General features: G+C 46.8%; 1 protein-coding gene across 4 annotated transcripts in view; it reads left to right on the top strand.

Moving 5' to 3' along the window:
- Positions 1-27,343, top strand: part of DOP1B (DOP1 leucine zipper like protein B) — a 155,950-nt gene that overhangs the window by 84,506 nt on the left and 44,101 nt on the right. For all 4 annotated transcript variants that reach the window (XM_064279441.1, XM_064279440.1, XM_023559085.2 and 1 more), the window contains 11 exons: positions 1,243-1,927; positions 3,793-4,064; positions 10,312-10,464; positions 11,292-11,392; positions 12,098-12,288; positions 14,159-15,788; positions 16,588-16,699; positions 17,273-17,461; positions 21,594-21,716; positions 22,841-22,975; positions 26,211-26,266. In XM_064279441.1, the coding sequence (XP_064135511.1) occupies positions 1,243-1,927; positions 3,793-4,064; positions 10,312-10,464; positions 11,292-11,392; positions 12,098-12,288; positions 14,159-15,788; positions 16,588-16,699; positions 17,273-17,461; positions 21,594-21,716; positions 22,841-22,975; positions 26,211-26,266 (3,647 nt within the window). The remainder of the gene's footprint in view (positions 1-1,242; positions 1,928-3,792; positions 4,065-10,311; positions 10,465-11,291; positions 11,393-12,097; positions 12,289-14,158; positions 15,789-16,587; positions 16,700-17,272; positions 17,462-21,593; positions 21,717-22,840; positions 22,976-26,210; positions 26,267-27,343) is intronic.

Below are 27,343 nucleotides of genomic sequence, written 5' to 3' on the forward strand. Positions count from 1 at the left end.
GATTTTCGTTTAAACAATACGTTTGGGACATCCATCCATATCAATCCACAGAGATTTCTTACTCTTTTAACTTCTGAATAATAGCCCATGGTCTGGATTTACAGTTTCTTCAGCTCTCCCCCCACTGCTATTACTTAGCTTGAGTTCCTCACTGTGGTGAACAGTGCAGTCTTCAGCATCCCTGTACATTTTGTGCCAATGTTTCTGCAGGGTGAATTTCCCGACGTCCATTGCAACCAAAGACATACATGCTCTTTTTAAACATGGGGAGCTGCGGCCATATCGTCCTCCTAAACAACTGTAACTATCATGGTCCCCCAGACTGAGGCCCATCTTTTGGACTTATTTTTACTGTCTGGTTTGTTTAGGGAGCTCAGAATTGTGCCCTTGAAGTCTGCCCACTGTAATGGCAGATATGAAGACAAACGAGATGGTGAGGCACAGGTGGGGGAGGTGGCTGTGGGTGCTGGTTCCTGTTTGGAGGCAAAAGGGCTTCCTAATAGGATTAGAATCTGAGTCTAATTGCTGATTTGCTACCTTGCATTAGAAATTAGTTCCCTTTTTTCTAGCTGTAGGGAAAAAAAATCCTGAAATAGACTGAAGATACAAAATTTAATCAAACATTCTACAAGCATAAAAAACAATATGCTTCAAAAAATGTGTAATACCCTCTGATTCTTCCCTAGAGAGCAGTGTAAATGCTGAAGAGTTTCAAATTTAATGTAACATTTTTTAAGTAACAGCGTAAGAAAAGGGAGAAATAATTCCTTGAAGATTAAAGTGTCATCACTCTGGAAAAGCCACAAAGTTAATATATATATATATATATATGTACACACACACGTATATGTTTTAATAGACATTTTGTTCTCGCTTTCCTCTCTTGTCTTGTTTCTTCCTGTCTTTATTTTACCCTCAGCCAGTATCCTAATACATATTTTTAAAAAATTAAACAACTTTTTTGAACCCTGACGGATCTAAGTAAATAATACCAAGTGACTTCCAAAGCCAGCTTCCACAAAGAGCGCATTGGTCCAGCAACCTATTCTTTGGGCTCTCCCAACCCCTCTCCTTGCCCTCATTTGTGTATCTTAACTTTATTATATACTTTTACCCAGGGGTTATCTTGGTAGAGAGTTATTTTTAGAAACAGAAGACACATGTTCATGGTTTGCCCGATTTAACTGACCTTGAATCCCTTGGACTTAAGAGACGCACTATACAAATTTTCCATTCTTGCAGAGTCCAGTGAAAGGTGACAATGGGGAGGTCGTTTTAGAAACAAAGGCCGTGATTCCGGGCAACGAAAATGCTCCGTTTCCTCCCCTGAAATCTGAAGACAGTGGGATCGGGCTGAGTGCATCATCACCGGAGCTCTCTGAACACTTGAGGGTCCCCAGGGTCTCCCCAGAAAGAGATGACGTTTGGAAGAAGGGCGGGAGCATGCAGCAGACCTTCCACTGCATCCAAGAGCTCATCGCAAACTTTGCCAGCAAGAACATCTTTGGGGTCACGCTAACTGCATCTGGAGAAGAAGGCAAGTCAGAAGAGCCCGTAGGCAGGAGGGACAAGAGCGGGACACAGGATGCCATCACTGAGGACACCAGCAAGAAGAACTCGTGGGACACCAAGACCATCACTGTGCCACAGTTCAAGCAGATGCTTTCAGACTTGTTCACGGTTCGAGGGTCTCCGTTTAAGATGAAGAGTTTGGCGTCACCGTCATCTTTGCCCAGTAGCCCTGGCCAGAAGAAAGAGGGAGACTGGGATGTTGCCCAGGTGGTCATTGACCTGGGGGGCTCGAAGGAGGACTGCAGGGAGGCCTTTGCCGCTGCCTGCCACCTGCTGCTGGACTGTGCCACCTTCCCCGTCTACCTGTTCGAGGAGGAGATGGAGCAGCTCTGCCAAGCGCTCTTCCAGCCTCCAGGTGAGAGGGCAGCCCTGGGTCAGGCCCGTTTTGGGAATAACAAACAAAATACTGCCAGGTCCCGCATTGTCCTCATGATTGGTTGTGGATCAGACCAATGTGATCCATAAGGTTTTCATTGGCAGATTTTCTGAAGTAGTTTGCCCGGCCTTTCTCCCTGATATTACTTACACGAGTGGTATTTACCAAATTATGTTTCCCAAGAAGGGACTCTTTGCCAAATTCATTTCTTCCCTTATAATTAGCTGTGTACATTTTTAGTTCACATCTCCTAGATTGCAGATTATAAGAGCTGCGTCTGTATTTTTAAATCTTGGGTGACCAGCACGGCCTTCATAGTGCCAGAACGTGAAAGGTGCTTAAAAATAGTCTGTTTCATGATATCTGTTGCTAAAAGTTTGTATAAGGCAGTGAACACTTTAAAGGAAAAAGGGAACGAGGGGAAGGAGGAAAACTAGAAAGACTGATCAGATGGCCAGGCACTTGGGGCAGAGATCTCCTCTCCTGTAGGTATTACTTCCGATTTCACCTGGAGTTTGTCTCTTGGCTCTCATTAGCGGCAGATGACAATACTTGGAAGAACATTTAGAATTGACACATTCAGTATTTTTAGCCTCTAATAAAGCTAATCAAAGGTCAGTGGTGGTTCAGTAGTAGAGTTTTCTCCTTCCATGCAGGAGAACTTGGTTCAGCTCCCAGCCGGTGCAGCTCATGGGCAGCCACCACCCATCTGTCACTGGAGGTTTGCATGTTGCTGTGATGTCGAGCAGGTTTCGTTGGCACTTCCAGACTAAGATGCACTAGGAAAAAGGCCTGGTGTCTTAGTCATCTAGTGCTGCCATAACAGAAATACCACAAGTGGATGGCTTTAACAAAGAGAAATTTATTTTCTCACAGTCTAGTAGGTTCCAAGTCCAAATTCATGGTGTCAGCTCCAGGGTAGGGCTTTCTCTCTCTCTGTTGGCTCTGGAAGAAGGTCTTTGTCCTCAGTCTTCCCCCGGTCAAGGAGCTTCTCAGGCGCAGGGACCCCGGGTCCAAAGGATACGCTCTGCTCCTGGTGCTGCTTTCTTGGTGGTATGAGGTGCCCAACTCTCTGCTTGCTTCCCTTTCTTTTTTATCTCTTGATTGATAGAAGATGGTGCAGGCCACACCCCAGGGAAACTCCCTTTACATTGGATCAGGAATGTGACCTGGTAAGGGTGTTACAATCCCACCCTAATGCTCTCAAAATAAAATTACCATCATAAAATGGAGGACAACCACACAATACTGGGAACCATGGCCTAACCAAGTTGACACATATTTTGGGGGGAACACAATTCAATCCCTGACACCTGGTGATCTACTTGCAAAAATCAGGCAATGAAAACCCCCTAGATCACAACGGCCTGATCCACAACTGATCATGGGGATGGCGCAGTACCGGGCAACATTTCATTCCACTGTGCATGGGGTCACTGTGAGTCGGGGGCCAACTCCATGGCAGGTAACGATGACAGCATGCCTCCTACTGCAAAGAGAGCCTCCAAAGAACATTTTGAACTCTTCCCCCAAAATGTGAATTTTAGTGTATTTTTTTTTAAACATTAAAGCAAACCAGAGAACATTTTAAATAATCTAAAAGCCCTTAGACTGAGATTTGCAATTTTGAATTTTCTGACAAACCTATGAAACCAGCCTGAGTCTTGTTTTTTCCTCTGGCCTGAGTGACAGCAGCTCCTCGGTGCCACCACCAAGAGGTAGGCACACTGTTGGCCAGGTGACTACCAGGCCCTGAGGGCACTGTTAAGTCTGAAAACCTGGGAACCTCTCACAGGTGGTCCTGTTGGTTTCATGTGTGATTTCTCTGACGGGCTTCCTTCCAGGAGAGTGCGACTCCAGCTTTCCGTCTTGGCTGAAGTCCCTCATGACCATTGGCTGCTGCGTGACCGACTGCTACCTCCAGAACGTGGCCATCTCCACGCTGCTAGAGGTGATCAACCATTCCCAGTCCCTGGCACTCGTCATCCAAGACAAGATGAAACGCTATAAAAGCTCTGGACACAACCCATTTTTCGGCAAGCTGCAGATGGTTACAGTTCCTCCCATTGCTCCAGGGATATTGAAAGTCATCGCAGAGAAAACAGACTTCTATCAGGTATTTCCCAGGTCTTCCCCAGACCATTTATTGAGAATCGTCCCCAAGGTGGTGGTTGTTGACAGTGATAAGGAACATGGTGGCCCCAGTGGCAACCAGAGAGATTGCTTGAACTGAGACTGCCTTGTCTGTCTCTGTATCCCAGGATCTTAGCCCAATTCTAGCCCTGCAGCGGGTATTCAGTAAATGTTTGTGTTCCGTTTTAGGCTGACCAGACTTCACATGTAAAGATTTTAAAATTATCTAAATAGATGGTAAAAAGAGAGTGTGCCCTAATTTGTTAAGACTGAAAGCTTTGAGGTGATCTAGCCTCAGGAAAGAAAGGATGACTTAGTACTTGTTAGGAGCCCTGGTGGTGCAGTGCTTCACAGCTACGGCTGCTAACCAAAAGGTCAGCAATTCAAATCCACCAGCTATTCCTTGGAAACCCCATGGGGCAGTTCTGCTCTGTCCTGTCGGGTTGCTGTGAGTTGGAATCGACTCGTTGGGGCAACAGGTTATGCATTTATGGATGCCATAGTAGCACAGTGGTTAAGAGCTTGACTGCTGACCAAAAGGTCGGCAGTTCAAAGCCACCAGCTGCTCCTCAGAAACCTTATGAGACAATTCTACTCTGTCTCACAGGGTTGTTGTGAGTCAGAATCAACTTGATGGCAAAGGGTTTTGTTTTTTCTGGTTTAGTACTTGTCAGATTTAAGAAAGATTATTTGTGGAGATGCTGAGCAGGTGTTGTCCATCTTTCCTTGGGGACAAAGTAAGAATACAAACCCATTGCCATCGAATGAATTCCGACTCACAGCAACCCTATAGGATAGAGTAGAACTGCTCCATGGGGTTTCCAAGGAGTGACTGGTGGATTCGAACTGCTGACCTTTTAGTTAACAGGCAAATGCTTAGCCAGTGGACCACCAGTAAGAAAACAGTTTGAAATTATATATTGTAAGATTCATTTGATCGCAAGAAGCTGAAAGCTATTCCAGCTAGCTCACGATAAGATTGAAGTTCACAATGAAGATGGAGAGAAAACCAAACCAAACTTGTTGCTGTCAAGTCACCTCTGACTCATGGCAACCCCATGTGTGCAGAGTAGAACTGCTGCATAGGGTTTTCTTGGCTGCGATCTTTATGGCAGCAGATTGCCAGGCCTTTCTTCCCCACCACTGCCAGGTGAACCGAGCTCATGCAAATCAAAGGGCAGGAGTGGAATGCAGCTGGTACTCCTGGTGCCTAGACTGGGAAGCTCTTAGACCCTGGGGCTTCCCTCTCTGCCAGGGCACTGATGCGGCAGGCACATCTGCTCACTGCCAACCAGGGTTCACTCACTTTTGATTGCCAGCTTGGCCTGAAGTCTGCCTTATGACCTTCAAGCATGGTTCCCATAACTGATGACTCTTATATCTCTTAGCCTGTCAGTGAGGTACTCTCGGGTCAGGTGTCTTCTGCTTGTCCAGTCTGCTGTATGGGTTTTGAGGGGGCAGGAGATCATGTGATATAGATAGGAACATGCCCACTCAGGGGGGCTGTGAATGGAATGAATTTCCCCTGCATGGGGTAGGGCAGCAGGTACCCTGAAAAGTCTGAGACACTAAGGGATTTTATTAGACATTTTAAAATTGTGCGTGTGAATGAAATATAGTTGTTGTTTGCTTGTCTATTTGTTTAATGACTTGACTGGATGATGTCCGTGCAGTGTGTTTGCCCTGTGAAGCTGTCAGTGGGCTCCTTGGGGAGTGCAGCCTTCAGCGGGCACTGCCATCCTGGGCTGACAAGGTTTTGGCAGGGCTGTCTTTGTCTCTTTCCCTGATCTCTCTGTCAAGCTCTACTAATTGCTGGCTGATCACTCTACTGTGAGGCACAAATCACTCCACACTCTCATCCAATTAACTTCAGACCCCTTTGCAACAGGTAATTTTTGAGGCCAGTCCTTGAGATTCATTCTGAACCAGAGGGACTCTTCTTGACTTTTTCCTAGTTCTTGCTGGTAAACTAGCTAGCCCAAGGCTTAGCTTGTTGCTCTCACGCCTCCTCGTAATGGCTTACCACCCAGATCGCCGTTGTTTTCCAGAGTGGTTTTAGGCTTGAACTTCCCCGTGCTCCCTTCCAGATGAAGTCATTTCCCCTGGGGAGAGCTACAGAGCTCTCTGTTCTATGGCCTGCCCTTCCCCTGGGCAAAATCTCTGAGCCCCTGCTCTGGAGCTAGGGAGCGCAACAGGGGTCCACTTCTCTTGGAGTGAGATCCTTCAAGGTGCTGGATGGGGGCCATAACCTCTGGTCTCTGGGCCCGCAAGGGACATTCCAAAAAAAAAAAAAACCTGTTGCCGCTGAGTCAATTCTGACTCATAGGGACATTGGGGCCCCAGTGTTCTGGGGTGGAGCCTCTGCCTAAGAATGGGTGGAGCATGGGAGCCCTCTTGACCACACTCACCAAGAATTTAACTTCTGCAAAACGGGGCAGAATGGGCAGGGAATGAGAAATGCTGGGGTCTGTCCCTCCTGGGGTGATACGTAAGCCCTGACTTGGAGCAACAGGAAGTCCATCTTCTTGGTTACGCCCATCTGGGGTGGAGTTTCCATCAAGCTGAGTTGGAGATGGTGTCAGCTGAGTTGGAGGTGGCGAAGGGAGCAGGTCGTGGGTCAGGTGCTGCAGACTCCCTGTTCTTAACAAAATTTAGGCAGTTTTCCTGAATCAGTGTGTCTCCATCTGCTCTATGCCATGGGAACAGTTTCCAGAGACTTTAAATGGTTTGGTTTTTAAATGATTTGCATCAGTTGTGGGTGTTTTGAGGGCAGAGGGTCTGCAGAGGTCCTCACCCTCACTCCGGCTTGCTATGACCCTTGTGCAGTGGAGCTGTCAGAAGCCACGTGGACTCACACTGCTCTCAGCTTTCCCCCAAGCCCCCTCCCTCGCCCCCACCACGGTTGGCTCAGAGGGTAGACCTTGAATCTATAGACCTTGAAGCCAGGAAGAGCTCCACTGTAGGCAGTGATGATTGGGCGAGGCTTTCCTTGGTCTCCTGTGGATCAGAAAGTTTAGTGTAACTGCGTTATAGGCACAGGAGGGAAAAGAGAGGAAAGAATTTAGTGCGTGAATCTTTGGAAAAGATTATTGTCATTGTCATTAGCTGCTGTCAGATTGATTCCAATTCATGGCGACCCCACGTGTGCAGAGTAGAACTGTGCCCCTTAGGGTTTTCAAGGCTTTTGGAGGCAGATCACCAGGCCTGTCTTCCAAGACACCTCAGGGTGGGTTTGAACCACCAACCGTTCGGCTAGTAGTTAAAGACTTAACTATTTGTGCCATCCAGGGGCTCCTTAAAAGAATATTAAAGGAATAAAAATAACCATTGACTGCCTTCTCCTTGTTTTGGTGATGTGGGATAGACTTTCCAAGCTCTTTCTGAAGCCTTGATTTTTATTTTCATTCAGATTTCATAAACACGAGGTATCTCCTCCTTGCCTGGTCGTGAAGTGTACTTCTATGTGTTATACAATTCTCAAGCCCTGGGGGCAGCATGGCTGTGCTTGTCCAGGTTGCAGATGTGGAAGCCAGAAAGGCGAAGCTGCCGGCCCAGATAGCCAGGGTGTGGCCCAGTGCAGGGCTAGTTCCTGATCTCCACCTGGGCAGCTGGCCTTTTCTTGCGTGCCAGTGTTCCTGCTGCCCGAAGTGCAGAAGAGAACTGTGGTCGTGTGACTAGTTGCTGTGAAGTTGGCTCCAATACACGACAACCCCATGTATAACAAAACGAAATGTTGCCCTGTCCTGCATCATCTTTTTTTTTTATTATTATCATTGTGTATTAGGTGAAAGTTTACAGAGCAAATTAGATTCTCATTGGATAGTTTGTACATAAAGTGTTTCATGGCCTCGGCTTCCTTCCCCACAATGTGTTGGCACTCTTCTCATTTCCACCCTAGGTTCCCCATTCTGCATCATCTTCATGACTGTTGGTAGTCACACAGCGTTCTGTTGTGACCCATAGGGTTTTCACTGACTGATTTTCAGAATTAGATCTCCAGGCCTTTCTTCCCACTCTGTGCAGAGAAGACAATGTTGTTCTATAGGAAAAAAATGGACGAGAAAAAGAAGATATTTGATCTAGAATGTGCCTAAAATGTTATAACGTGAGACTTAAGTGTCTTCTGTAGCATGGAAGAAGCCCCCAGATACTTCTCCCTGGAAGTGGGGACCAACTTCCTTCTGTGCCTCACCTTCTTGGGCCTGCTGTGACCCCCTGGGACTTAGAGAGGGGCTGCCACAGGTCAAAGATCCCAGAAGCTTAAAGGAATAAAGTCAGACTGGAGAGATGAAAGACGAGATCAGGGGTACAATTTGTGTGCTGAAAGTGAAGCAAGCATCTGCTGTTACATTGCCACATTAACAAATGTTAGAGATTGAATTGTGTCCCCCAAAAATGTGTGTCAACTTGGCTAGGCCATGATTCTCAGTATTGTGTGATTGTCCATATTTTGTCATCTGATGTGATTTTCCTATGTGTTGTAAATCCTACTTCTCTGAGGTTAGTGAGACAGGATTAGAAGCAGTTATGTTAATGAGGCAGGACTCGATCTACAGGATTAGGTTGTGTCTTGAATCAATCTCTTTTGAGATATAAAAGAAACGAGAGAGAGGAGAAGGACCTCATACCACCAAAAAAAAAAAAAGAGCTGGGAAGGTGTCCCTCCTTAGACCCAGGGCCCCTGCACTCAGAAGCTCCTAGATCAGGGAAAGATTGATGACAAGGACCTTCCTCCAGAGTCGACAGAGAGAGAAAGCCTTCCCCTGGAGCTGGTGCCCTGAATTCCAACTTGTAGCCTACTAGGCTGTGAGAGAATAAATTTCTGTTTGTTAAAGCTGCCCACTTATAGTATTTCTATTATGGCAGCACTAGATAAGTAAGATAACGAGACAACCAGTGTGAGCAAACCAAACAGGTTGTTGTCTGTTTGACTCTGACTCATGGCGACCCCATGTGTGTCGTAGTAGAACTGTGCTTCGTGGGGTTTTCAATGTCTGATTTTTCAGAAGTAGATCACCAGGCCTTTCTTCCAAGGCACCTATGGGTGGACTCGAACCTCCAACCTTTCAGTTTGCAGCTGAGCGTGCTAACTGTTGGCGCCACCCAGGGTGAGGGAATCAAGTACATGATGTTTAGCTCAGGACTGGGTGCTCCTTGGGACCATTGCAAACCTGCTGGACCTCCTAGTGGGTGTATCTCTGGAACCCCAGTGCTGGCACAGAGTGAGACTTGGCACTAGCACATTGAAGGATGCTTCAACCACCAGATTCTGGCTTCTAATTGATGCCCTTTCTGAAAGTGACGCTAAGGCCTGGGCCAGGGCCTCAGTGCTCTTAACTGGTCAGTAACCTCCAGGCTTAAACCTGTAAAGCTGGCTGTTGTCTACAATGGGCAGATGCATAGAGGCAAGAGGGTATTAGTGGTTACTGCAGCTGGAGGAAGACAAGTAGGGAATTATGCTTAACAGGGTATAGAGCTTCTATTTGGGGTAATGAAGAAGTTTTGGAAATAGTGGCGATGGTTGTACAACAAGGTGAATAAAATTAATGCCTCTGAATTGTACGTTTAAAAATGGTTAAAATGGGCAACCAAATTGTCCATCAACAGGTAAATGGATAAACCAGTTGCCATGATGGTATACAATAGAATACTAATAAGCAATAAAAATGAACTAACCACAGCTACACTCAACAACATGACTGAATCTCAAACATGATGTAGAGCAAAAGAAGCCAGATGCAGATGGTTATACACTGTGTAGTCAATTTACGTAAAGGTCAGGACAGTTACAACTGGTCTGTGATGATAGAAATCCCATCAGTTGTCTGATGTATACAGAGAGAGTAGAACTGACTGCAAAGGGAGCTTTCTCTGGTTCTCGTTCTCAGCTGGGGTGTTGATTACATGGGTATATACAGTTGTCAAAACTCATCAAAATATAGAACTAATACAATTGAACAGGAGGAAAAAATGGTGAAAATGGAAACTTTTTTGTTACGTATTTTGACACAATGAAATTTTTAAAAACAAACACAGTTGCCTATTGCTAGGATGAGTCCTGGCGGGTTTTGGCTTGGCTTATTTTGGTGGTCCTCGTTACACTGGGGACCCTCATAAACCAAGTACAGGCAAAGCCCGTGCACTGGGGCTGGGGCCAGACCAATGTGAGCAGGACGTGTCGGCCGTGCCCGGGCTGACCTGCTCTCCCATCTGCCTCTTCCTTGCCCCAGAGGGTGGCCCGTGTGCTTTGGGATCAGCTGACTAAGGACACCCGGGAGCACCATGTCACCTGCGTAGAGCTGTTCTACCGGCTGCACTGCCTGGCTCCGACGGCCAACGTCTGTGAGGACATTATCTGCCATGCCCTCCTGGACCCTGACAAGGTGAGTGGTAGCAACCTGGCAACCCCCTCCTGCAGTGGCCCTGTGCTGGGCCAGTCAGTGGCTTTCCATGCCAGGGCTGACTCTGGACGTCCTTTTGGGGCTCAGTGGGCATCCTGATTAGCAACGGAGGCGCTGCAGAACTTCACCACTGACAGGCCTCTGGAAGCTTGAGTCATCTCCTCTAGAGCCTGAAACGTGAGGTTTATGTTCATGTTAAGGCTCACGGAGAAACCTGCCCCAGCCCCATGCTGTTCCAGGGCCTGGTGAGTACCTTCAGGGTTTATTGAGCCATTGGCAAAACAGCAAACGGTTTACACGTTGGACTGTTAACTGACATGGTGGAGGTCCAAGACACCACAGAAGAAAGGCCTGGCAATCTACTTCCAAAAGATTGAGAACCTATACAGCACAGTTCTACTCTGATGCACACGAGTCACCATGAGTTGCAATTGATTTCAGCCAGGTTCTCTTTTGCAGTCAAGTGTGTGTCCTGCTCTTGGAGACTCTGGGACTGGCCCTTCTGAGGGCATGAGAACGCTGTGCTCTGTGTGCCTTCCTTAGACCGCAGGGTGCAGGGTGACCCTGAGTCTGGTGTGCACTTCACTCACAGCGCATCTTGTTAACGTGAGGACGAAAAGGCAGAAGCTGCAGATTTTCCTCTTCCTCCTGGCCAAGTGAGATGCCTTCTATAAATGAAAATACAGCATCTCTGCTATGACTTCTGTTGAGACCCTCTGTTAGTTATTTAAATAGGGTTCATTATGACTTAAAAACAGCTGTTCAGTTACTAAAGCAGGGTCCTCACTCTCATTTATTTCCGGATCAAGGGGACACGGTTGGAAGCGCTCTTTAGATTTTCCGTGATATGGCACCTGACGAGAGAGATCCAAGGCAGCCGGGTCACCTCTCACAATCGCTCCTTTGATAGGTGAGGAGTCTTCGTCATAATTTATCCTCGGTGTGAAAGAAACTTCGCAGGGGCTGCGGGTCAGCATGTTGGGCTGGGGCTGAGAAGAGAGGTGTGTAATTGAGGTCATGACCCGCTTTCCTGGTGCACACTACGAAGCCTGAAACGTGTGACCACACGTTAGAGATTTTCTTAATTTGGCAGGGGAGGGAGGAAGCCAGGCCCACATCAAAATACAAAATGTCCTTCCATCCTTCCACGAGGGATCTTCGTGAGGAGTTGGAATGTTCTAGACCTTGACTGGAGTGGTGTGACTCTGAGAATAGACACTTTTCAGGCCACCGACTGTCCACTTAGGATGTGTGAATTGCATTGCAGATACTCTTCTCCAGGCTGTTTTTAAAAAGCGCCCTGCCTAGTCTCTGGAACCCCAGGTGTGGGGCCAGACATGCAGTGTTAGAGAGAGATGCACAGCTGGTTCTGAGGCCTGGGCCCCACCCCCCAAGCCAGACTTACCCAGTCTGGGGTGTGGCCTGGTCATCGAGATCTTAGAGCTCCCTGGTGATTCAAATGTGAAACCAAGGTTGGCCCCGCTTTGGGGAGAGCTCCCGGAGGGCCATCCACCTCGTCTGACCCCGCATGTCCGCTGTCTGCCCATACCTGGCACAGGGGGCAGCTGAGTGTCTGAGCTGATGGGGTACGTGGCTATGCGGTTCCCACCTACAGGTCCTTGTTCGTTGTGCTGGACAGCCTGGCCTGCTCAGATGGCGCCATTGGTGCCGCGGCCCAGGGCTGGCTGGTGCGGGCACTCTCCCTCGGGGACGTGGCGCGCATCCTCGAGCCTGTGCTCCTGCTGCTGCTCCAGCCCAAGACCCAGAGGACCTCTATCCACTGCCTCAAGCAGGAGAACTCGCCAGGTGAGCACTTGGGCAGGGCTGTGGGGCTGGGGCCCATCCCCGAGGGCTCCCTGGTGCAGGGAAGGGGAAAATGTTGAACTGGGTAGACCTCAGAAACCTCAGATTCTCTGGACCTCAGCTGCCCTGTGGTTACAGTTAGGAGACTTACACCGGCTCATGGTTCTGCTAGAGTCAAACGGCGTGAAAGCACAGCCGGTTCTTGTTATTTGTGATAGTCATGTTCTATATGAGGTACTGGTAGTCAGTGGTAGAATGTCCATCTTCCATGCGGGAGGCCCAGATTCAGTTCCCAGCCAGTACACCTCATGTGCAGCCACCACCCATCTGTTAGCGGAGGCTTGCAGGTTGCTATGATGCTGAACGGGATTCAGAGGAGCTTTAGCCTAAGACGGACTAGAAAGAAAGGCCTGGTGATCCACTTCTTATGGCACCACCTTGCTGCTTCCTCTAATTGATGTTTTCCATTGACCCCAGGAATGGTCTGCTACTTCCTAGGAAGAGAGAACGTCTTTTTTTCTGTTTCCTTTCCCTGAAGGAAACTAGAAATGGACTGCTTGCCCCTGAAACTCTGTAGAAATCTGTTTTTAAAAACTCCTGTGCACTTCAGGCAGCTCGTCTGTTTCTAATATCTTATTCTTCTTCCTTCCTGATCTGGCTTAATGTTCACGGAATAGATTTGTTGAAAGTTGCATATTAAAAATGTATGGCAGTGCCAAAGACCTCTGGCTTTCACTTCCTTTTAAAGACATCTGAATATTTAGAAGTCTTGTGTATTTTCTGGTTACAGAAGTACTAACGTGCTTATTTTTTTTAAAAAAGTTGAAACGAGGAAGTAAAAACCGTAAGTGAATGTCCCTTGTGGTGCCAGCTGATAGAGCTAGTTACTGTTAATGGTTTGGCACATATTCTTCCAGACGTCTTCTGCATATATAGCTGCATGTTCTACATGCTGTCATTTGCCACTGAGTCTGCCCCCAGCTGATGGCGACCTCTTGCACAACAACGGCCCGGTCCTGTGCCATCCCCATGATGGGTTGCAGATCATAGTGTTGTGACCATAGGGTTTTCACTGGCTGATTTTCAGAAGTAGATCACCCGGCCTTTCTTCCTAGTCTGTCTTAGTCTGGAAGCTCCTATGAAACCTGTTCAACATCATAGCAACATGCAAGCCTCCACTGACAGATGGGTGGTGGCTACGCATGAGGTGCTTTGGTCGGGAATTGAACCCTGGTCTTCTGCGTGGAAGGTGAGAATTCTGCTACTGTGCCATCACTGCCTTTATATTAATCTCTCTTAAATCAGCTTGTTCTTTGCACACTGTTCTACAGCTTGATTTCTGTTTCTGTTTTTATTTTTCTTCATATGGTATATCCTGCACAGCTCCGTATCAGTACATACGGATGTATCATTGCCTGCAGGAACTGTGATTTTCTCAGTCAGCCTCTTACTGTGGGTATTTCCTTTGCCTTCCAGTTTGTCTTTATACACAATGTTTCAATGAATACTCTTATCCTTATTATATAACCTTGAAGCCCCTCTGCTGGTATTTCTGGAGGATAAATTTCTTAAAAGGGAACCCCCTAGCCAAAATAATATTTTTCAAATTGCCTCCCTGAAAGGTTGTGATATTTATATTTCTTATGACAATGTAACTAAATCAACTAATTTCTTCACCATTTTAAAAGATCTGTGCACTTTGCTCACCTTCCTTCTGTTTACAATGTAATCTCGACTACAGTGCCATAGTTTCGTGTGGAAATTTCATTTTTAAAATTGACCTTTCTCTCTGGCTCTAAGACAAAGCTCACTCTATAAAGTTTATCACCGCTAACCCTTCACTTCTGAAGTTCTCGATCACTTTAATTTTCAGAAGACTTGCATCGTTGGTTCAGCAGGAAGAAAGCCCCCTTCAGGGAGGCGTGCGGGGCGCCTGAACTTCTGGAAGGCGGCTCAGAGGAAAACCTGCCTCTGAATCAATTCACCACTGTGGACCGCGAAGCCATTTGGGCTGAAGTGGAGAAGGAGCCAGAGAAGTGCCCGCCCCACAGCGAGCTGAGGGAGGAGGACCTCCCCTACTACGTGGGCCTGCCGGACGGGCTGGTGCACGGGGCCCCAGAGAGCAGCGAGCATACTGAGTCCGCAGACACGACCTCCGGGCACACAAACAGCGAGAACACATCCTCCTTCTCATCCCCATCCCGTGACCCACGGGAACTGAGCAGCGAGGAGAACTGCTGCACCCCCATCCCTGCAGTCGGCAGGGCCTACATCAAGCGCCCAGCCCTACTGGCTGCCTTCCAGTCAGAAAGCTTCAAGTCCAATGCCAAGTTAAGCCTGGCACGCGTGGACTCAGACAAGACCCAGGCCTCAGAGTCGCTGTCCAGTGATGAGGAGGCTGACCTGGAGCTTCAGGCTCTCACCACGTCCCGGCTGCTTAAGCAGCAGCAGAAGCGGCAAGAAACCCTTGAGGCCTTGTTCAAGCACATTCTGCTCTACCTGCAACCCTATGACTCCCGGCGGGTCCTCTATGCCTTCTCGGTGCTGGAGGCTGTGCTCAAGACCAACCCCAAGGAGTTCATTGAGGCTGTGTCCAGGACCAGCATGGACACCAGCTCCACCGCGCACCTGAACCTCATCTCCAACCTCCTTGCGCGCCACCAGGAGGCCCTCGTGGGCCAGAGTTTCTACGGGAAGCTGCAGACCCAGTCCCCCAACATGTGCCCTCACTCCCTGCTGATCGAGCTCCTCACCTACCTGTGCCTCAGCTTCCTGCGCTCCTACTACCCTTGCTACCTGAAGGTCTCCCACCGGGACATCCTGGGCAACCGGGACGTACAGGTCAAAAGCGTCGAGGTTCTCATCAGAGTGATGACGCAGCTGGTCTCCATGGCCAAGTCTGCAGAAGGGAAGAACGTGGAGTTCATCCACAGCTTGCTGCAGAGGTGCAAGGTACAGGAGTTTGTCCTGCTCTCTCTGTCCGCCTCCATGTACACGAGTCAGAAGCGCTATGGCCTGGCCACCTCCGAGCGCAGCAGGGCACTGCAGGAGGACAGCCTCTTTGAGGAGAGCCTCATCAACTTGGGCCAGGACCAGATCTGGAGTGAGCACCCGCTGCAGATCGAGCTACTGAAACTCCTGCAGGTGCTGATCCTCTTGGAGCACCACCTGGGCCAGGCTCAAGAGGAGGCCGAGAGCCAGCCCGAGCTGTCCCGCGAGTGGCAGCAGGCCCTCAGCTTCCAGCAGGCCATCAGCGCCCTGCAGTACATGCAGCCACATCCCCTTACCTCCCAGGGCCTGCTGGTCTCGGCTGTGGTGCGTGGCCTGCAGCCCACCTACGGCTACGGCATGCACCCGGCCTGGGTCAGCTTGGTCACGCACTCTCTGCCGTACTTTGGGAGGTCCTTGGGATGGACGGTGGCACCCTTCATGGTACAGATTTGCAAGAACTTGGATGAGCTGGTCAAGCAGTATGAAAGTGAATCTGTGAAGCTCTCCATCAGGTACACCGTCCCCTTTGCTGTGGTTGTTAGTTGACATTGAGTAGATTACTACTCATGGTGACCCCATGTGTCACAGGGTAGAGCTGCCCTGTAGGGTTCTCTTAGCTGTAGTCTTTACAGAAGCAGATCACCAGGCCTTTCTTCTGTGGCACCACTGAGCGTGTTCAAACCGCCTACCTTCCGGTTACCAGTCAAGCACAAACGGGGCCACCCAATGACCTACGCAACGCGTTTGGTGCATCATTGTTTTTAATTACAGCTACTGTGTTGAATCAGTTCCAGTCAGAGGGTCATTTCACTCTAAGCAGAAACCTACTTAGTGTTATCCAGAGGGCTAACAAGGAAGTAAATACTCACATTCTCTGTTTTTAATTCCACGCAGCTACCCAGGCCAGGTCAGCGTTGAAGGGCAAGGCACTCTCCATTATTTCTGCAAAACAGAACTAAAAATGTGAATCTGCTTCGCAGAAATTCTGAAACATTTTCCCAAAGTGACTCTCTGTATGTAAAATAGCATGAAAGATACTTACCATTATTATATTTCACTTTGAGTGCCTCGGTTTATTTAAGATAGTGCTCTTTCCCTGTTTTATCCGTTTGTATATGGGATGAAAACCTTTATGGCCTAGAGGGGTGGTCGCACACAATGATGACTAAGTGCCACTGAATTGTTCACTTTAAAATCGTTAATGATTCATTTCATGTGAATTTTACCTGAATTTTTGTGAAAAGACCAAAGAAAGCAAGCAACTGCATTCTTCAAAATTCTCAAAACATGTTTCTCATTTTTTCACCAAAGCATAACCTCCGAGAAGGAAAACATTTCTCCGGATTACCCGCTCACTCTGTTGGAAGGTCTCACAACCATTGGTCACTTCTGCCTTTTGGAACAGCCCAACCAAAGCAAAAAGGTAATCTCATTGTCCTGGTTTCAAGGCAACTTTGCTGTATTATTTAGTGTACACTGGGTTATGACTTTTCAAACGGAGGCCACTGGCGTGCACTGGTAACTGTGGTTTCTGGCCCTCCCCGGGCTCCTTTGGCTTTTGCCCATTGTTTCATCAGGGGCATACTGATAAAATGTAAAGCCCCTCGTTTGGTGTCAGGCTTATATTCATCTCTTTTCCACATATTTGTTATTCGTGCTCATGATGTTCATGAAATCTGAGTTGGAAGACATTTTAGCTGTTGGTTGCTCTACCCTATCGGGGATTGGTTTTTAGGATATAGCTAATCTGTGTTTGTGAAAATGTTTATAGTTTGGAGCCTCGTACTCAGCCATTTTTAGATGTCTCTCTTTGAAAGAAAACTATGGGCCTACATGCACAGGGAAGTGTATTTGCTCCTAGACCCCCATGTGTACAGCATGCTTCAAAGAGAGCTCAGCTTCCTAGAGTTGATCCCACACGCGCCACCATCCTCACAGAAAGGGAAACCGTCCCGCAGATGCAGGTGCATGTCACGGGCTCATTTGAATTTTCTAGACCACCGCGGTAAGTGATACCACCAACCTGAGAAATGCCAAGAACGCCATCCTGGAAGAGCTGCCGCGAATTGTGAACACCATGGCGCTCCTCTGGAACGTGCTCAGAAAAGAAGAGACTCAAAAGAGACCTGTCGATCTTCTCGGGGCCACAAAGGGGTCCTCTTCAGTTTACTTTAAAACCACCAAAGTAAGAGACCTTTCTCTGTGGTTGTATTATTTCCTTGGTCTTGTATTGTCCCACCAAAAATAAACATATATATGAATCTATACACAAATAACCAAATAAGATGTGCTCAGTGGAACCCACGTTAGAAGGAGCTGGAAGTAGAAAATTCCAGTGTGTTTCTGATGAATCAGTTTTCTATTCATGGAATGTGAAAAGGACATGAATTTTAGGGGGCAGAGGGTGAACTGATACGGGTTGATTTATGTCCCCCCTCTCAAAATGTGTTCAGGCTTTGTGAGTGGGTGCAGCCTATTTTCTTATTTCTCTCCCCTTGCCTTTTTTTTTTTTTTTTAAGTAACTAAAAATTAGGTTTCTGGGGTTTAGTGATAGAGTACCTAATGTCCTTACTATTTCTTTAAAGCCCATTAAATAGCACAGCTAATCTTGATCTTCTATTTTTAATGGTGCCTTTGGAACATGGGCACGTTAGGGTGGGTGGGATACTGGGTTACCTTTGAGATTTTTAATTAAACCTGAAACACAGCCATGGTTTACTCTCTCTCGGTTTTAACCGTCTCAGCCTTGGATTGCTCTGGAGCATCCAGCACACAGCTCAGCCTGACTGTCTTGTCTTCGTGTTCAGAATTATCAGGCAATGTTCTCGTCTTCAGTGCTGTTGCAGGGCTTACACGGTGTCTGATAGCCCTGGCTGAATGGGGTGGCTCAGCTCCCTGCTGACCTGGAGCAAGTTCGTTAACCTGTACCTTCAATTAGAAGCATGATGCCCACCATCGTCCACAGTGCTCTGCGTTTGTCAGGGTATTTAATCCTCATGCTAACCCTATGAAACAGGTATTATTGTTTCCAGATGACAGATGAGGAAATTGGCGTGCAGAGAGGAGTGCTTTGGCCATGCTTCCACGTCTAATAATGGGGAAGCTGGAATTATACCCAGGCAGTCTGACAATCAGGGCTACATGCTTTTAGATACTGTAGTGCACAGACAGTCTCCAGAATGTTCTGTAGGCTAAAGGGCACCATGGACAGGAAATCAGCAGCATTTCAAGCTGCTATAGGAAGCAGCCTAAAGCCCAGATCTACTCTAAAAAAGGTACAGGAAACCCTTAGGCACTCAACTTCCCTGAACCTCAGCTTCCTCATCTGTAAAATAACGCTTTGATTAGTTCCCCACCTTATGGGCTGGTAGAAAGATTAACTGTAATAATGGCTGACGTTTCTTGAGCACTTAGCTCTAAGCCCTCCCCAAAGGGATCTCAATAGTCTTTCTAGAGCAGCAGCCATGGTGGGATGAAGAAAATACCTCTCTCCCAGGCTCAGCAATACCTAACATGACACTACACATGGCTAGCCGGGGACATAATAAGCACTCAGCAAATTAATTCGTTTGACAGACGTTTGCATCCTGCTGTGTACAAGGCACTGTGCGGTAGACTCCTATATACTGCTGGTAGACACTTACCTCTGGTAGACCCTGTCTGCTACTGGTGGACTCTTGTCTGTGGTAGGCTCTTATCTGTGGTGGCCTCCTGTCTGCTGCTGATAGACGCTTGTCTGTGGTGGTCCCTTGTCTGTGGTGGATTCTTATCTGTGGAGGACACCTGTCTGCTGCTGATAGACTCTTGTTTGTGGTGGACCCTTGTCTGTGGTAGATTCTTGTCTGTGGAGGACACCTGTCTCCTGGTGGATTTTTGTCTGTGGTAGATTTTTGTCTAGTAGACTCTTGTCTGTGGTGGACACTTGTCTGCTGGTGGACTCGTCTGTGGTGGACCCTTGTCTTTGGTGGATTTTTGTCTGTGATAGACACTTGTCTGCTAGTGGACTCTTGTCTGTGATGGACTTCTGTCTGTTGCTGGCAGACTCTTAACTGTGGTGGACTCTTGTCTGTGGTAGATTCTTATCTGTAATAGACTCTTGTCTGTGATGGACTCCTGTCTGTTGCTGGTAGGCTCTTATCTGTGGTGGACTCTTGTCTGTGGTGGACTCTTGTCTGTGGTAGACTCTTATCTGTGGTGAACACTTGTCTGCTAGTGGCCTCTTGTCTCTGCTGGTGGACTCTTGTCTGCAGGTGAACTCTTTGTCTGTGGTGGACTCTTGTCTGTGGGAACTCTTGTCTGCTGCTAGGGCCTTGTCTATTTGTGGACTCTTGTCTGCTGGTGGACTCTTGTCTGGTGGTAGGCTCTTGTCTGTGGTGGATACTTGTCTGCTGGTGGACTTTTGGCCACTTCTGGTGGACTTGTGTTCACTGCTGGTGGACAAGATTGATGAAGTCTGTGCCCTCATAGGAGAGAGAAATATTAACCAGCAACTAATAATAATGATGACAAGTCTTGCTAAGCAACCCTGGGTTCTCTGACAGTGTATAGGTCTGGCGAGGTGCTCCTGAGGAGAGTGGCTGAGCTGAAACCCTAGTTTGGGAGGATCTGACCAGGAGAAGGGTGTTTCAGGCTGGAAGACCCACAGATCTGACACAGGAAGGAGCCTGGCGGGTTTCAGGAACTGAGGAGAGCCCATAGTGAGTGAGAATGAGTGAGCAATGTCCAGGGCCATGTTATGGATTTAGTTTAAGTTGATTAGTCGAAAAGAAAAAAATTGATTAACTAGTCAGTTGGAGTTAACAGGGTGTATTGAGTCATAAGCTGTTTGCAAACAGGGAGCATCCAAAAAGGGGCTCCTGCTGTTTGCACAAGCCCAGGTTCTTTCAAGGTGGTTAGGGAATTCCAGTAGGGAAGTATATGATTGGGTCTTAGGCATTAATTGAAGATGGTGGTAGTGTTGTGTGCCTTCAAGTCGATTTTGACTTATAGCAACCCCATGGGACGGAGTAGAACTGTCCTATAGGGTTTTCTAGGCTGTAATTTTCACAGAAGCAGATTATCAGGCCTTTTTCCCGCAGAGATGCTGGGTGGGTTTGAACTGCCAATCTTTCAGTTGGTAGCTGAGCGCTTAGCCATTGTGCCACCAGGGCTCCTTAATTGAAGGGAAGGTTCTACAAAGCAGGGGTCTTTCTGCTACTTGTTTCATGGTTATACTTGTCTGGTGGGAATTGGTTGTGTCTGGTATGGCAAGTCAGAAACATCTTTCAATGCCAAGTTGTCTTTTTGGGAAAGTCCAACAACTGGAACTCTTTGTAAACTCCATATTGTTCTGCCAGGGTTGGTACCTGACACAAATGGCCATTTCGATTTATTGTTCTCAGAAAGGTTTTGCATCTGGCACAAATAGCCATTAATTTTTAGTTAATATTTAATGGACTAAAGAATAAAATTAGGTAGTATTTTTTTTTTTTTTTTGGAAATTTAAAACCAGCTTTCCTGATGAATACAAGTCAAGTTTGGGCTGTGGGATGTCAGGATGGGATGCAAGCCGACTCAGCTGCTTGGCCCCCTTCCCCACGTGCCTCTGCAGAGTGTTGCCTGGCTTTCTTTAAGCCCCTGCCCTACTCATGGCTGCTGGGGGTGGTGCACATCATCTCCAGAACTCTCTACCTGCTAAACGCCACCCTAGGTCTCTCCGCTCTGACCCTCACTGCACCTTCCCTCAGGCATTCATGCTGCCATTACCCGTCCACCTCCTTCAAGGAGGTACTCATGTTCCTCCCCGGGCAGGGGTCCACTCGCACGTGTTGAGAACACGAAGACAATGGGGTCCCTGTGCTCAGGTTACAGTAAAAAAAAAAAAAAATGAAACCCGTTCCTGTCAATCGATTCTGACTCATGACGATCCCATGTGTTACAGAGTAGATCTGTGCTCCATAAGTAGATCTGTGCACCAGGCCATTCTTCCACAGCCCTGCTGGGTGGGTTAGACCTGCCAACCCTTAGCTTAGTTGTTGTTAGTTGCCATCAAGTCAGTTCCAGCTCATGCGGAACAGTTGGCAAATCAAAGCTACCCAGAGACGCCTCAGAAGACAGGCCTGGTGTTCTGCTTCCAAAAGTCACAACCTTGAAAACCCTGTGGAGCACAATTCTACTCTGTACACGTAGGGTCACCATGAGCTTAGTTTAGTTGAATGTAAACCATCTGTGCCACCCAGGGACCTGGGAGCATGGTAGGTGGTAATTAAATATATATTACCTGATAGCCTGACATTACTCTGCAATAACTTTTTCTTCCCCCCCTCCTAATTTTCTAGACCATAAGACAAAAAATTTTAGACTTCTTGAATCCCTTGGCAGCCCACCTTGGGGTTCAGCTCATAGCAGCTGTTGCAGCAGTATGGAGCAGGAAGAAAGTGAAACGCCACAGTAAAATGAAGGTAAAGCTGGAAAATTCGTTATGCTAGTTATAAAGGTAGTAGTTACGCTTACCAAAGAGTCACACGTGATCAAAGTTGATGTGAGAAGCCAACGTGGGAAACTATTAAAGTAGCTTCACCGTTTTAAATGCATGAGATGATAGCAATGTGTTGGGGGACTGTCATGTAAAAAAGGAATAAACAAACAAAACCTACCCATGAACCTACCACGTGGCTTGAGACCTGGTTCACTGTCAGACCGTGCAGGTCCCTGTGTGCCCACCCTGCTTGTAGTATCATTTTGCAGCTTTTTTAATTTATGAAAACAATCCTTGTTCATTAAAGAGAATTAAAATCATCATATTCTCATACCCAAAACTAACTTCAGTTTGCCTTTTATCCATTGGGGGATTTGATTTACATATTTCTGCAAGCCCAATACATTGTTCTCCCTTGTCCCCTCTCTCGACGCCATCCTGGTTCCTACCTTGCACCTCCTCCCTCTGAGAGGTCTGTCCCACCTCTGGGACACTCCCTAGAGCCCCCTGCCTCTGTGCCCAACATGGGCTTCCATTACCTGAGGAGGAGTGAGGGCTTGGTCTGCAGGCCCCCTGCTGAGTACCTTCGAGGTCCTCCCTTAGTTTCCTTCCAAACCTGGTTCTAGCCACATGGTACAGATTTCTAGAATCAGTATTGTACCTCTCATACTGAGGCTTTCCTGCCAGGGCCAGCGTGTGTTAGTCTGACCTCTCTCTTTTTCTTACTGTCCTGGTACTTTTGGGTCCGTTTTTTTTTCTCTTGACGCCAGCCTGTTTCCTTCAAGTCAAGCATATCCCATCCAAAAATACTTCCTGAACTGGAACATGCCGATGTTATTGCCCTGTCCTCAACTGCACCTTTTATCCCTAATTTGTATGAGATAACTTCTTACATTTATTGGAATTAAATCCTTAACTAACTGTGTATTCCTATCAGTGGAATCCTTCACTTGATTCAATGGGAAATATTTATTGAAAAGATTGAAACAGATTTCTTTCTCTGGGGACAACTAGGATAGAGTGTTTTTTGTACATCGTTCCTATTTTTATTTTCTGTCAGCAAGTTTAAAGTGTTTTTTGGCTTTTTGGTTTTTTTTCCCTCGGCAGATTGTCCCTATGGCTAGCACATCCCAGCTCACTCTCGTGGACTTGGTTTGTGCACTCAGCACTCTGAAGACTGACACCGTGTTGCACCTGGTGAAGGAAGTGGTCAAGAAGCCACCGCAGATTAAGGGGGACGAGGTAACAGGCCTGGTGAAGCCAGCAGCCCTTGATTAGGGCATCTGCAGAGAAATGTTTGGCATTCTCCCGAACTCCACTTCTTACATAGTGTTTCGGGGGGAGGTAGCAAGTATAGGAATCGAGAGGAACTAGGAATTCTTGGTGTTGTGAGTGGAGGGGGTATTAGTGTGCTCTTGGGAGGTCATGTGAAACGTGGCTGCTGTGGTTTGACACCCGTGTTTTAAAGGGAGGAGCTACTCGAGGTCAGGAACTGACTTTCATCCTTATATCCCTGTAACAGAACACACTACCCAGTACATGGGTTCTTATCAAGGACCAGTTATCATCAAGTCAGTTCTGATGCCTGGTGACTCCATGTGTGTCAGAGTAGAACTGTGCTCCATAGGATTTTAAATGGCTGATTTTTTGGCCCAAGATCACCAGACCTTTCTTCTGAGGTGCCTCTGGGTGGACTTGAACCAACAACCTTTTGGTTAGCAGCCGAGCATGTTAGCCATTTGTACCACTGAGGGACTCCGTTGAACTACTGTGTACCAAAGCAAATAGCATCTTTAGAAATAGGAAATGATACTTGTCCTCAAGGAACTTGTAGGGCAACTTAAAACTCTGCCTAATTTTTATCAGAGTATAACGTAAATACCAAAGGACATAACAAATGCTAGAAATTCTGAGAAAGAAGAGATTTCATCTGGCTGCAATGAAAACAAAGGCTTCAGGTTGAAGGTTGATGTGATTGAACCGGGAAGCTCCTCATAGTTTTTCTGCTCAGTGTCTGCGGTGGAAGGGGTGTATGTCACATAGAGGCTTTTCATTGTAGATAGTGAATTTAAAACAGACTTTGTGATTTAACGTTTTCATGCCCTTACAGTTTTTGGTTTGGTTTGGTTTTGCTTTGCTTTGTTTTGTTTTGTTTTTAACCAAAGCAAACCTCTTCACCGAAAGTGTGGGAGCTGTTTTACTCTTAATTAATTAACTTGATAGAAACTGGGGATTTATTTCAACCTTGAAATAATTGCCTTGTAACAGATAATTTAAAATTATACAGTAATGAAAAATTAAGACTAATCCCCTTAAATGAAAATTAATAGAATAGAAAAAGTAACGATTAAGTATTAGACTTTTAAATGTGAAGGTTGTCATGCTCAGAAGGGTTAGCAAAAGCTGATCCTCAGGGTTGGAGATTTCTTTGTCAGTGAGAGATTTTTTTTTACTCCGAAGTGGGATCCCCGACCACAGAATATCTTTAGCAATTTTTAAAGCCGATATGATTGCATTAGAGTAGGAAATTTTCATTCGGTGGCCTTGCCCTGTTTTTCCTCTCATCTGAAAGGGTCTCTTGCACATGGCACAGAAAACATCACACTGGGAGGTCTTGCGCTTTGCAGGTCTTTATCTAGTCATTTGTGCGGTACTCAGTTGTGCTGGGACTGTTCCCCTCCTTCATTCCACAATGTTTATTGAAAACTGACTTTGCGGACCATGTGGTACCAGTTGCTGTCAAGTCAGCTCTGACTCACGGTGACCGCGTGTGTGTCAGAGTAAAACTGTGCTTCATAGGATTGCCAGTAGCTGATTTTTCAGAAGTAGATCAGCAGGTGTTTCTTCTGAGGCGCCTCCGCATGGACTCAAGCCGACAATCTTTTGTATAGCTGCCGAGCACACACACATGTACACACACACGTTAACCTTTTGTACCACCCAGGGACTCCTGCATCGCGTGGTGGGAAGGCCCTAGATGGTGAAACGATTCCTATCCTCGGTCAGCCTGTATTCTAACTGGGACAAGAAGATATGCCACCCGAAAAACGAACACCATGAGGGCAGATGTTTGGAATGGGTTAAGTGTTTAAGGAATGAAATGTAAATGGACTCCAGCAGCATCTACAGCGTTTTCCTGAGGCCTGCCTCCCCGGGTCTCCACAGATGTCTGGCAGTCCCACTTTTTTCACTCATACACATAAATATGGAAGTTGTTTAGCTCTATGAGATGTGGCCCCAGAAGAGAGGAACAGGATTGGAGGGACAATGAGTTGTAGCCAGCTCCTCAGTGGGTTTGGGCTTATGACTCTGAGCCAGTCTCAGATATCAAGAAATTGACCCTTCACATTGGTAGTTGACGCCTCGTTGTTAGCTGCCATCAAGTCAGCCCCTACTCATGGTGACCCCATGCATAACGGGATAAAACACTGCCCAGAACTGCACCATTCCCATGATCAGGTGGGATCAGACTGCTGTGAGCCATAGGGTTTTCACTGGCTGATTTTCAGAAGTAGCTCGCTAGGCCTTTCTTCCTAGCCTGTCTTAATCTGGAAGCTCCCCTGAAAACTGTTCAGTATCATAGCAACACACAGGCCTCCACTGACAGACAGGTGGTGGCTATGCATGAGGTGCACTGGCTGGGAATCGAACCTGGATCTCCCTCATGGAGGGTGAGAATTCTATCACCGAGCCACCAGTGTTCTCAGTTAATCCCTGTGAATGACTTTATTGCTATAGAATGGCAGGGTGATCCGTCCTCCTGAGGAAGACACCACAACAGCTTTTCTAGACCCACAGAGCAGGCACTTCCAGGTTTTGTGACATCACATTATTTGAATTTCTACAAATATCTGCAATTTACAGTCTCTCTCAGATTAAAAGGAAACTAAAGCTTGTCTGGCTGACTGGTTTTTAGTTGTTCTTAGAGCATTCTGTGGTTAGTTTGTAACTTCTGTAACTTCTACAAATAGCTTTTTACCAGCAAGGAGGGGAAAAAATGTGTGTTTAGGAGCCAGCTTCTATGTAGTCCGGCCAATTGGGTTTTAGAGGCATTGTCTGGGCTGGGTTTGGGGGAGTTCCTTGAGTGAAAAATTAGAAATTTTTTTCTTGTCTCTTGTCTGTAACTAATCACATGCTTCCGTAAATGTCAGCATTGACCCTCAGCCTTTTGTTTTGGAAGATCCACTTATAATTCCAAATTTCCCCTGAATACATGCGATAGCCCGGAATGGAAAGTAGATAGACGTAATGGGAAGTCACTGTGGAAGTCCACTAAGAGGGGTGAATGCTAAGGATTTGGGGGCTCATAGGATAAATTTGTTTGTGCTATACTTTGGGATACTGTGTCTACAGGAGTCTTTGACTACCAGTCTTTGCTTGGTTAGGATATAGATTCTCTGTTCCATTTTGCGTTTGAATGCCTTTTTAGCCTTATTTTCTACCAACTTGGAGTCACTGGTTTTTCTTTAATTTTCAGAAATCTCCCCTAGTGGATATTCCGGTGCTGCAGTTTAGCTACGCTTTTATCCAAAGGTAATGCAACCCCCTCAAAAACATTTCGGAAATACAGATGCTGTTGCCGTGACCACGAGTAGTAGGTGATTTCATTTCTTGACAACTGCAGAGCCTTAGCTCAGGAAATAACTCGAGTGATGTCTTAGCGAGAATGCTCTGATGGTCGTACTTCGCCTTCTCTGGAGATCTAACCTGACATTTTAAAATTCTTAAGTATTTGTTGAGCACTTTAGGTCAGCAAAGCTTTATTTAAGGCCTATTAAACTTTAAAGAATCAGGCTTGAATTAAACCAATACCAAAAAAAGAAGTAGGAAAGTGTTAAAGGCCTCTTCCAGAAAAAGGAGAAATGGTTACTTTGGTGCTGACTCAGTGGCTTCACGTGTTTTGTGCTGGGTGGCCCTGACTCCAGCTTTGGTTTGCTGAGGTTAATATCTGTTTTAAGCAGCCTCAGCTGAAGGAGGCATTGGAAGTGGCTTCCACAGGCTTTTCTCCAAGGATGAAAAGGAAGCTTTCCTGGGCCTCCTCAGCTCCTACATCCCAGGTGCAACTTCCAGACTTACCATGCCCCCAGCCTACCATTCTCTGTTGCCAGAAATGAAAGTGAGACTTAATATTGTCAAGGTGTCAATACTACCTAAACAATCTATAGATTCAGTACAATACACATCAAAATTTCAACAGCTTTCTTTGCAGAAATGGAAAAGCCAGTTCTCAAACTGATATGGAATGGGAAGGGGCCTGGAATAGCCAAAGCAATCTTGAAAGAGAAGAACCAAGTAGGAGAACTCACACTTCTTGCTCTCGAAACACATTACAAAGCTACAGTAATCAAAACAGTCTGGTACTGGTGTAACAATAGACGTATAGACCAATGGAATAGAACTGAGAGTCCAGAAATAAAAACTTACATCCATGGTCAATTGGGAAACCCTGGTGGCATAGCGGTTAAGTACTATGGCTGTTAACCAAAAGTTTGCAGTTCGAATCCACCAGGCACTCCTTGGAAACTCTATGGGGTAGTTCTACTCTGTCTTATAGGGTTGCTATGAGTTGGAATCAACTGGATGGCAATGGGTTTGGTTTTTTTATGGTCA

Source organism: Loxodonta africana, chromosome 2 (genome assembly GCF_030014295.1).
Source record: "Loxodonta africana isolate mLoxAfr1 chromosome 2, mLoxAfr1.hap2, whole genome shotgun sequence".
NCBI lineage: Eukaryota > Metazoa > Chordata > Mammalia > Proboscidea > Elephantidae > Loxodonta > Loxodonta africana.